Raw genomic sequence first — 12,184 nt, 5'->3', positions numbered from 1 at the left:
TCACAAGATACTTACTGATTAAAATAAAACCAAAAAAGAACACCCATGAACAAAACAACATCAGCTGGTAGTTCCACAGTTCTGCACTCGCAAAAGCAACCCTCTCTTCCAATCGATTCATTGATCTTATCAAACCTGGAATCACCACCAATGCCCTAGCACACATAGGAGGGTCAGACCATCGAAGGAACCCACATCTTGTATATTTCCAAAATTTCCTTCTAGGGTTACGATCCATCCATGAAGTGATCTTAATTGCTTCATTCCCACATTTTCAAGTCACCATATTTGAATGTGAAGCGATTGGATATTGAAAAGGGTGCAATGGTCGATCAACAGTGGAAGGGAGAAAAGAGATGACGATCGCAGATAAAGGGTTTGCACAAACATCATGCATGTAATCTTTCTTTTAAAGAGTGAAGGTTACAAGTGAAATAACAACATTTCCTCTGCAATATAATATTGAAAAATGAGTAAACGGCTAAATGGTAACGAAGTGAGCTGGAAGGACTAAGCATTAAAAGTTTTTGAAACCACACGGACAATCCGTGAGGTTTTCTAAAATTTGGGACCAAACTTCTAATTTCATGAAACCACAGGGACCATTTTGAAGTTTTTTCAATTATATATGGACTAGTTCTATATTATATCCGAAGGAAAAAACATGGTTCAAACGATCCGCGCTATTTATTGCATAAGATACATGCGAATAACATTATGCTCTGTGCTTAATCTAATAAAAACGTAAACTTAATCGACATCCCACACCAATATGTCTCACAAGTGATAAGGAAGATGTAAATCACAATGTCCCTAGAGCAACTAATTTAATGACGAAAGGCGACAAAAGTGACCATTTAATTAGTAGTTATAGATAACGTTAAACTTATCTCTTCTAATCGGGGCATTCCGTCTATAATGGCTTGTAAGTTGTAACTCCTTGTTTAGCTTCTTACTAGTGTTTTGTGTTTATTCAATTTTTTGTCGTTCTAAAAGTGTAAAGAAATTTAATATCCTCCTATATATATTCTTTATATATACCCTTTTACCCATCTTAAATTAAAAATGTAGATAAATTAAAAATGGAGCATCTAAGATGAGTAGGATGATATGTAGGAAAAAATGTAGGAGGATATTTAATTTCTCAAAAAAATAATTTGATGTCCAAGCTTGAATATAAGTGAAAGTGGTTAAGCATTAGCTGGTTGGTCCACTAGGTGAAAGGTACTTGTAGGTTTAGATGAAACTAGTCAACTTAGTAGTACAAACTAGATGTCTTCCATGACTAAGGAAGTGGAAAAAATGATGGAGATGCACAACAACATTGGATATTATCTTGAGGGTTCTTCTCATGTGCTCAGATCAATGCTTGAAGGTGAAGGTATTCAATGTGTTTATCATGCTTATATGTTAACATCAGAGGTGTTGAAGGTTTGGGTGAGAGAGTTAAAAATTCTTCATGGTATTAACATCCTTTGCATATAAGAGACTCAACTTCAAGATGTAAAGGATATTCATGTGGATTTTTTCTGGGATTACTCTGATTTCGAGTTTGTTGGTGTAGAGTCATATGGAAGATCCGGAGGCTTATGTAGCGTTTGGAACCCCCTTTTTAAAATAGGTAAATGTCATTATGATTCCCAATTATATTCTTCTTTTTGGTTATTGGAGTGGGATACAAGGTGTTACAAACATTCTAAATATTTATGCCCATGTTGATGACGTAGCTAGAATGGCTTTATAGTTGCATCAAAAATATGTTATTGATTTGCGGGATGGTTGTTGGTTATTGATGGGTGACTTCAACGAAGTCAGAAACAAATTTGAGAGGCTTTCTAATCGTGGCTCTGAGGTTTCTATTGAATATTTTAATTCTTTTATTCTAGATGCTAAGCTCTTTGAGTTTAGATTAGGATGATGAAAACTTACTTGGACGAGTGAAGACGAAGTTGCTTAAGTAAATTGTATCGTTTCCTTGCATGTGGTACATTTATAAGTAATTGGGGTATGAAATTAGCTACAATTCATCCCAAAAGATTCGCGAATCACTATCCTATCATAACTGTTAACGATTGTTTTGACTTTGGGCCGAGCCCGTTTAGTTTCTTTAATTCTTGGTTGAGGGTTGATGGGCTTGATGATATTGTCAAAAAGGTGTGGGTTCAATCATCTCATTCAGGTACGAATGATTGTAGGCTTGCAAAAAAGTTTATTGTTGTCAGGAATGAATTAAAGAGATGGAGAGCTATGGAGAGTTGATGGGAGGATATGAGAGCTGGGAGAATAGAAGGAGTTAATGATGAAGATTGATAACCTTGAAATCGCAGTTGAAGATAGACCTTTGCCGTCACCTAAGAAGGAGAATAGGCAATTATGGAAACAAAGAGTGTTGGTGATTGACTTTATTCACACGATGGGTCTCAAAAAGAAGGCTCGAATGAAATGGGAGGTGAATGGGGACTAAAACTATACATTTTTCACGGGATCGGTAACAACAACAAAAGAAATAAATTGTATTCATGGGCTATCTATTGATGGGTTATGGGTGCATGATCCTAAAAAAAAATTTCTAATGCAATTTGGGATTTCTTTTATGTTAAGTTTAATGAGCCTATGAGCAACCGACCTAAACTCATGAGCATCGGGTTTAAAAAGATTTCGTGTGAAGATAGGGTTGCCATTACCGAGTCTTTTACTGAGACTGAGATCAAGGAAGCGGTTTGGTGTTGTGGGAGTGAGAAGGTGTCGCGTCTGGACATATTTACTTTTACATTCTTGAAGAATTATTGGGAGTTGATAAAATTGGATGTTGTTATGTTTGTGAAAGACTTTGAGAGCTCGAGGGTATTGGCTAAAGGATAAGATTCTTCCTTTATCTCTCTTATTCCCAAGGTTAGAGTTCCTCTTTATTTAAAAGACTATATATCCATTAACCTTGTGGGTTGCTTATATAAGGTGTTATTGAAAGTTCTTGCTAATCGTTTGAAGAAGGTGTTGAAAAAAATCATTAGTCATGAGAGAATAACTTATGTTGGTGGGAGAAGCATCCTTGATGATCCACTTTCTTAATGAAATTTTTGCTTGAACCAGAAAAGTGAAGAAAAAAGCTTTCATTTTTAAAGTTGATTTTGCTAAGGCGGTTTACTTGTTAAGTTGGGAGTTCTTGGATGACTATGGATTAAATGAATTTTGGGTGGAAGTATAGAAGATGGATTAGGGGTTGTCTCTCCTCTAGTAGAGCTTCCATGCTAGTCAATGGCTAACCAATGAAAGAATTTGATATTAGACTGTGTGTGAGATAATGAGATCCATTGTCGCCTTTTGTCTTTACTATAGCTATGGAGAGTCTTCACGTCTCCACGGAGGAGACTATATATCTACACTATTTTTATGGGCTTTCTCTCCCGAAAAATGGCATCTCTATTTCACACCTTATATACGCCGACGGCGTGACTTTCTTTGGTGATTGATCAGAGATTAAGTTTTTTAATCTTAATAGAATTCTTCATTGGCTTTTTATTGCCTCAAGGTTGAAGCGGAATTTGCACAAGTGTAAAGTGTATGGTGTTGGCGTCGATGATGAGGAGGTGAATAGATTCACCAACATTTTAATATGTAAGCGTGATTCTTTTCAATTCAAATATCTTGGTCTTCTGGTGGGATCTAATATGAAACTTTCTAAGAATTGGAGCCCGATTGTTGAGAAGTTTAAGAACAAACTATCCAAATGGAATTCAAAGACTCTTTCATTGGCAGGGCGCCTAACTCTTGTGAATTCGGTGCTCAAGAGCTTGCCTCTATATTGTTTTTCTTTTTTAGAGCACCTAAAAAGGTTATTAGCTTGATTAATTCCATTAAAAGGCGATTCTTATAGGGTATTAATGAGAACATTAGGCAAATAAATTGGGTTGCATGGGACGTTGTGATCAAACCAAAAAAATACATTGTGTAACACCCGTTTTCTAGAATATATCAACTGAGGGCTTGGAGGGATCAAGTTAAGGTTTTGGGAAAAGCCAAGTGCCACAACGTGGAGATTGAGGAATATGATGTGGCATGTCCATTATAGGAACGCAGGTTTTGGATGGCTGCCACGATGTGGGAAAAAGAAGGCGGTAGCTGATGCATCCCAAGCCCATGATTTTTTTGGGGTTTATCCATATTTAAGCCCCTAAACTCAAGGATTAGGGCATCCTCTTCAGCCTCCAACCCCTCAACATGAAACCCTAGCCTCCACAAATGTTTGAGAGCGCATCTTCTTGATTTGGATCTTATTCTTTAGATTGTGGTGAAGCTTCAGGAAGAAGGAAGTTTACATTGGTTCAAGGAAGCAAGGAGCTGGTTTGGATTCATCATTCTCTTTTGATTTCTTAGCTATTTGAGGTATAAAGTACATACCTTAGCACTTCTTCTTCTAGATTCAAGTTTGAGGTCATTTTTGGGTAGTTTTGGTCCCTTCTAAGAATGCTCTCGGAGTTTGAGGAACTCCAAAGTTTGTTATGGCTTCCTTATGATCAATAAGTTATGTAGAATGAGAAAAAGGACCCTATTGGAGTCACTTTATGTTCATGCATAGCTTTTGGTGACATTAAGGACTTAATAGACTTAGGGTTGTAGATCTAGCCTTAGAATGGAGCCCTAATGTATAAAGTTTGAAACTTTATGCATTAAGTCATTGAAAAGAATTAGATATGAAGTTATGGGTTTAGATCTGTAAGGATTAAGTAACTAATGGAGATTTTGGCATTCTTCCAGAAACCACGACATGACCAAGGTCTTGCCATGCTGTGGTGGTGCTCAAATGCTCGACTGTTTTATCCTTAGTTGGCCACGACATGGCCAAGATCTTGCCACGAAGTGGGTGTCGTTGACTTGCAGACCTTTGACCATTAGCTTTTGACCAATTTGATCTTGGTTTCAACTTCTAGATTTTGGGTTGTTGATTAAGGTGTGTCCATTAATTGGGTGAACTTCAGTTCACAAGATTGTCCAGTACGAGGTATTGATAGTGTTGCAGTGTTTTCCGATTTTGCATTTTAGGTGAGTTTCCTCATTATACTATATGTTATGATGTACATCCCTACATGGTAGGATGTTAGGAAGTATATGTATGACAATTAGAGTATCAGTAGAAGGGTGATTTTTGTATTGAGTGTCATATGGGTTGTATGTAGTCATGTAACATAGTTTGAGAACTCTTGATCTAGGCTTTCTTGCATGTTTCTTGTTTGGTTGTGGCTCTAGAGTAGGATCATCCATTAAAGTGACTATTCTAACTCTGATTTCATAAAAATATGAATTTAATTGGTGATCTGCCAGTCGTGGGGTAGGATTCAGTATGAGGCATGTATATGTTATATGAGACTGTTAGACATGTAGACTAGTGTAGTTAGTTACATGTATTGTTGCTTGCTGTTTGATTCTTATTATATGTGTGGATATATATGGTGGTGAGTTGAGGCGGTCCTGCTGTGTGCAGTAGGCCAAGATACTTGGGTGGGCCAATGGTATACTATAGCCTAGGGGAGAATTCCAGGTGTACTATAGGCCTTACAAGGGGGGCCAGTCAGACGGAAGGCTCAGATGTATGCATGTATGGTATATGGTGCTATGGGGGAACTCACTAAGATTTGGCTTACAGTTGTGGATTAAATGTGTTCCAAGTACTTTGGTTGATCGTGTGAAGAAGAAGGTGTGACTGTACACACCCATCAGCAACAATGGTGTTTCCACGTTACTTTGATAACTCTAATTTTCTTATGAATGTACTTTGAAACAACTGAGATTTCCTAACTTGTATCTTATGAAAAATGATGTTTTAGCTTAATTAAAATTGTTTTTTTGGTATGAAAATGGGAAGTTACATGGTGGGCTTGGAGTTAGATGTCTTAACAAGGCGAATTTGGCTCTCCTTGCCAGTTGGTGGTAGCAGCTTAAAAATGGGTATGATTCCTTTTGGGTTTCTTGCATAAAATTGATTCATAATATTAAGTTGATGGATGAGTGTCCTCTCGCTAAAAGCTTCATTAAGGATGTGTGGCCGTCTTAGCATCTCTCAAATTGATAATGAGTTATTGGAAAAAGGAGTTGTGTTGGCCGATTTATTCAAGAGGTTGGTTGGCGTTGGGGATAAAACATACATTTGGAAAGATTGTTGGTGTGGTGACACCGCTTTGAAAGATTTATGTATGAATGTATATGGTGTTAAGTCAATAAGGATTGCCTTGTTATGGATAAAGTTAAATTGGAAGTTGTTTAGGTTTTGAAGTGGAATTGGAGTTGGTCTTGGCAGATCATATCTAGAAGAAAATTTGATCAACTGTCGTTTCTAATTAACACTTTAAAGAACTTTCAGTTTGCTAGTGGTTGTGACAGGTGGCTTTGCAAAGGTGACACACAACATTTCTCACTTAGTTATAGATTTCAGACTCCTCATCGGTGCCTTCATTGATATCAATGCGCATTCATTCAACTGGGTGAAATGGAACCTGTTAAAAGTAAATTTCTTTGTGTGGAGATTGATAAGGAATCATATCCCTCTTACCCCTAATTTATTGAGCCATGGAGTTTATGTTTCCTTAACTTTGTGCCCATTCTGTCGTGTTGATGAGGATCGTTTGGATCACATGTTTTTCTCATCTCCCGTTGCCTCGAGACTGTAGAAATGGCTGGTGGTGGGATGTCAAGTCTACCAAGCAAATTACACCATTTGTTTGCAAATAAAACATAATATAACGGTAAAAAGGGGTATCGATCCTCGGGGAAATGGTTGTATTCAATCACCAATGCAATCTAAAAGACCTAGTGTAAATAAACTAACTAACTACAATTAAACTAAAGGGGGGGGGGTGTTATGATTGCTTGAAAACTAAAAGACTTGAATAACTAAAAAGCTTGCAATTAAGCAAGATGGTAAAATGCTCAAATATTGGAGAGAATTGGTTAACCAAGAGAATTCAACAAAATGAATATTTGTGTGTTTATCATTAGGATTCAATATGAAGCTTATCATTCATCCCAAATTGGTTATAGCAATCATGAAACATGATATGCCAAGATTCTTCATGAGTTGTATGGAGGTTGGGGAAGCCCACAACACACCTTAATCAAAATCAAGGATCTAACTGAATCAATTGAACCTAAGAAGTTGATTAGCCTTAAGAATGAAGGAATCCCCAATTCCTAGAGGATGTCAATGCTTACACATCCATAAAGGAGTTATGATTTATAAGCTAGAGATGATTTCTACCATTATAAGGCCCTTGTTCTAAGTAAATTCAATGATTCAATGCTAAACCAAAGAAATAAACCAACAATTCCTTATTAAAGTACCAAGCTCATGATCAAAGTATTAAACAAGCATAATAAATATGAACTAGAATCATAAACATAAGATAAATGATAATTAAGCATGAATCCTTCAAAAACCCACAAACATTCAACGGTTTTAGCCAAGGTTAACCAAAATAGAGGATTTAGCCACCCATGACAATAGAATAACAATCACAAAAGTCTGATTGCATAAAGAAACTACCAATAGCTTGAAAAGATGAAAAGAAATGAGTCTTAAGCTCTAAAATCGTCCTCTCCTGGTCTCCAATGGTATAAAATCAAAGTGATAGCTGATAGATCCCATCCCCCAAGGTAATGGTGTGCCAAATGACCAAAATGCCAAAATCTGGGCAGTTGCGCAGATACCCACGCAACGGAGATTCCACCCGCGCAAGTGTTGCTGAAATGTTATTGGCTTATTTTCCCCCCACTAACCATTCCACTACCAAAGATTCTCTTGGTCCCCTCCATATTCCACATGATTCAAATTAACCAATCATCTTCTAGCTTCAAATATGGATGCTTTAAGCCCAAATTAACAATCCATGATTTATCTTCACAAGCCCACTTCATCCAAGTCTTTAGCCCACAAAACCCAAATCTGCTTTAACGGATCCGCAAAGCCTAACAATGTCTCGGAAGCCCACAAAGCCCAAATCTGCTTTAACGGATCCGCAAATCTCCTTTATGTTCGTTCACATAATTTTATGTTTGTAAGTATTGTTATTTTTCTAACTCCTTTTTAGCAAAATCTATTTAGTAGTTTGTTCATATATGTTTATATTTGATTTGGATGTTTATATTTATTTACTCTTTTCGATGTTTATGTTAATTTATGTTTAAATATATTCGTTAATTTATGTTCATTGGTTTATATTCATATATGTTCATTTATGTTTATTTAACATCTTTAAAGATAAACAAGTGAACATGAACATGTGAACATGTAATTAGTTACTCGAACTAACCAAAACAAAAAATTATGTTCATATAGGCAGTAGTATTTGCTGCGAAATTGGTACCTTCTACGACTTTTCCTCACTTGCTTACCACTATGCCACTTATATATGATCATTGTTGCTATTTAGGTTTTACCTACGTACAGATGAGATATGTTTTGTCATTTGTGAACATCGATTTTGCATATTCTAAATTGTATGAACTTTGCATGTACCCAATTGTAAATATACATATGTTACATGGTCTCTAGTTGCATATTGTACACAGCATACAAGGCAACGTTTGAATACAAACAGTAACTTATCAAACTGTGGCCTAATGAAACACAAGAACTATATACGTCCTCCCCTGATGTTTCCACTCAAGCTTCACTTCCTTCTGGCAGTGTTATTAAGCGAGTATTTTGATCAAACACAAGTGGCGTTTGACAGCTGAAAACAAAATGTTACTTGTCATGTTACAATAAGATTACTTAAAGGAGATTGTTTATTTATTTATTTTTTTGCTTTAATTTTGCATGCTGCAAATAGTCATTGAAATTAATAATTAATGATACACAAGTCATAAACTTACTTTGTGCATTTCACACTGTTGGTGGTACCCCCACTGGAAATCGACAAAATAGTTCCAAAGAAAGAGTTATTCTCCGTACCACAGTTTGGACAAATTCCCTAAAAGTATGAATTTTGTATCAGTCAATAAAAATGATATGGTAAGTATGTAATTTATTTAAGTTTAAAAGACATAATATTGATAACAAAGACACTACCTTCAATATCAGAAAATCTTTGACAATAAGACTAGTAAATGAGAAGGATAACCACAAAATAAGTGGCAGAGCTGCAAACCACGTGAAGATGAAACTAAATGGCTCTGGAAGCTGATAAGAAATTACAAATTTTAAATAAATAACGAAAAAAAAATAAAAATGGGAGGAGATATAATTAAACAACACTTGCCTCCAAAAGGTATGTGATCTCAAACCCGGTAATATCATCCAGGAAGAAGAACCTGGCGTACACAAACATATGTTCAAATGTAACAAAAAAGAATTAAATTCATTGAAAAGAAAGTAATAGACGAAAAGTAAACTAGTGACAGAAAATGGATAAATCTAGCAACAAAGAATCAAATTTATATAATAATTATAAACAAAAATGATGGTGGAAAAGTAAAGCTTACAATCCTACTGCAACAACAGCAGCAGGGACATTTATGAGGAACATCTTGAGATAATCCACAGAGAGGTCACTGTAAACCTACAACCAAGAATGTTAACCAGTTGTACAAGTAACTTTTATTTTAATATTTTTACTTTTGCCACATCTTGAGATAGTTAACCCTTTTAATTTATTTATTTATTTTTACATTTTTCCATATCACCTTTTCATTAAATTTTATATAACAAAAAACTATTATCATAAATCTTCTCCAATTATAAACTTTTTTTTTTGGAACGAAAAATCAAACTTACTCCTAGTAAACTACCCCTAATACCACCTATATCCCAGAAGAGACTTGAACCCTCGACCTCAAAGAGAGAGGGCAACACCTAATACCAGTGAACTGGACTTTTTGTTTCTCATCTAATTAGTTGTTTTAAGCACATGTATATACAAAGTAAAATTAAATATTATTATTAATAGACAATTATATCATTAAATATGAAACATGATATTTTAATGAAATAATTGTCTAGATTAATGAAATCTTAATACTTCAATAAGATTATGGGGCAAACTAAAATATTACAAAACAAAAGTGGCAAAATTTAAAACAAAATTATTCCAAATTGTAATAAATTTAAGAGTAAAACGCGTTATAGAAACTATTATTGGAGATGCTATTAATGGATCTAAAAGCAATACCTTTCTTGTACGAAGACTACATCTTGGACCCTCAACCACTATCTCACTTCCATCTTTCTGAAAAAGAACATAATTACCTTTTAAGTAAAAAAGAGAGATCACAAACAAAATACAAGTATTTTAAATGTGTGTATTATATCAAGGTATTCCTTAACATGCCTTCAATTGCATCTTCAATTTGTCATACTCTACATCACTCATTATTGGGTTACCAGATACATACGCCATTGCTGCCTCTAGAAACTTCTGTTCATCAGAGCCTGCAAGTTTAAAAGAACAAGTGATATCTTGATGGTAGAAGAAGAGCTCAAAAGGTTAAACCAAGAAGCTATTGAGCTATTCATACTTAGCATTACAACACTGCTTCCTTCCCACATCAATTCTTCCTTGAGGTTATCAAATTCCTCATTTGACATGGTGGCTTTTCCTTCATAATAGAAAGCCTACAAGAAAGAAAGAGATTAACTAAAAGAAGAAAAACAGACACTTTCAAAATACTAAATAAATGGAAAGAAAGGTCGCAAAAAGGGTAATGTTGTTATTAATACTTGTAATGCTTGAAGAAAGTCTTGTTCCATTTCTCCAAGTGACTTCTTCTGTTGTTTCTCAATGCTGCAGTAAGGCATAATGTTGCTGTCAACAACCTCATCTTCTTTAACTTCACCTGAAATAAACACCACATATATACACATAAGAATGTACACAAATTTGGCATGGCTATATGATATCTTAAAGGAATGCCCAAAGTCTAGAGTTTTTAAATTAAACTGAAAGCTAAGGATGCCTAAATACAGTCTATAGCACTCCATTCTAATTTAATGTTTAAAGATATTTAAAATCTAAAAGCAACAATCTTGGAATAACATAAAGCATTAAACCCTAAAGAACCTGGCTGATCAGTAGTGGCCCTCGGGGATAAAATTAAAGGCCTGCATCGACTCAAAACGTCTCTTCCGATCAGTTGAAGCGACTGAACCCTCGACGAAGACAATGTAGAACAAGTGGGTAAAGACGGAGAAACCGAGGGTCTTGGGACAGGAACAGTGAACAAGCGAGAATTGGTTATAGTGAAGCCTAATTTGGAGGCCATTTCCGGCTTCGGCCGTGGAGGTGGAGGTGGAGGAGGTGGTGGTGGTGGTGGTGAAGTTGGGAGCAAGAAACGTCGACTGTATTATTCATCTGGCTGATCACTCTTTTTGGGAAGATTGAGGGATAAGATATGAAGGAAATGTGTGGAGCGAGGGCGATAATTTTGGAATGAATTATTATGGTGTGTCGTGACGCAAGAAAATCTAAGGAATCAGCAGAAGTGCAGAACGATTGGTTAAGAAGCTCCGAGGAAACCATTGGTTACGAAGCCACAAGGGGAGATATCGGTTACGGATCCAGCCAAACTGTATCAGATAAGAATTAATTTTATGATAGAGAAAATGACTTACCTTTTTTTTTTTTTTACCCAAAATAGTCATAAAAATAAAAAATATCTAAAATGGTATTTATTTTAACAGGTCATATCTATAAATATTGGAGTCGAATGTGATTTTCGATCCTTCAAAAAAAATGACTTCGTTGGCCTACTGAAAATGACGGCACCTACAAAAAAAAAAGTGACGTTATCTATAAAAATATAAAAAATATTGTATTGTTGGACTGTAAAACTCAAAAACCATCATATAAAAATCAAAATTCGCACAAAATGCAGAGGTATGGAAAAAAAAAACTCCATATATGCCCATTTGTCTGATTTTTGGAGCTACATTTTCACTAGTTGCTTTTTTTTTTTCATTAGAACTTTTTTCCGATCTATGTTTTATGTTGTTAACTAAACATGAGTTCTAATATTTCTGAAGAGTATTTTATTGTTGTTTGTATCGGTGGTTTATGATGATCTTGAAATAAGAAATTGTTATACGTTAAATTATTTGTTGGAAACTTCAGTGTTGAAATTTTGACAATATAAAATTTTCTAAATTTATAAAATTTTCTTAAACAAAAAACAGGTTTGGAAGATATACCTAATATTA

At 35.2% G+C, this 12,184-nt stretch overlaps 1 protein-coding gene across 1 annotated transcript; it reads right to left on the bottom strand.

Moving 5' to 3' along the window:
• Window positions 1-8,485: 8,485 nt before the first annotated feature.
• On the bottom strand, window positions 8,486-11,397 carry LOC145000937 (PGR5-like protein 1A, chloroplastic). Its single transcript, XM_078960239.1, has 10 exons — window positions 11,049-11,397; window positions 10,709-10,824; window positions 10,507-10,603; window positions 10,316-10,420; window positions 10,161-10,213; window positions 9,475-9,551; window positions 9,252-9,303; window positions 9,062-9,172; window positions 8,866-8,963; window positions 8,486-8,723 (listed from the first exon to the last, which is right to left on the bottom strand). Exons 1-10 carry the CDS (start codon window positions 11,248-11,250, stop codon window positions 8,654-8,656), a joined length of 981 nt encoding a protein of 326 aa, XP_078816365.1. The 5' UTR covers window positions 11,251-11,397; the 3' UTR covers window positions 8,486-8,653.
• Between the last annotated feature and the right edge of the window lie 787 nt (window positions 11,398-12,184).

The sequence above is a fragment of the Lactuca saligna genome, chromosome 6 (assembly GCF_052625555.1).
Source record: "Lactuca saligna cultivar CGN05327 chromosome 6, ASM5262555v1, whole genome shotgun sequence".
Classification (NCBI taxonomy): domain Eukaryota; kingdom Viridiplantae; phylum Streptophyta; class Magnoliopsida; order Asterales; family Asteraceae; genus Lactuca; species Lactuca saligna.
Note: the sequence above shows the minus strand (reverse complement) of the source record. Positions and strands in the feature narration are given on the sequence as shown.

Bases quoted from the DNA above. Each gene is read 5' to 3' on its own strand.
- LOC145000937 (XM_078960239.1), bottom strand. From the start codon at position 11,250: ATGGCCTCCAAATTAGGCTTCACTATAACCAATTCTCGCTTGTTCACT. The intron at 10,214-10,315 runs GTTAAGGAATAC...TTTTTCAGAAAG, and splicing joins GAAGATGCAATTGAAGGCAT to ATGGAAGTGAGATAGTGGTT. The intron at 9,173-9,251 runs GCAAGTGTTGTT...ATTTCTTATCAG, and splicing joins AGATCACATACCTTTTGGAG to CTTCCAGAGCCATTTAGTTT.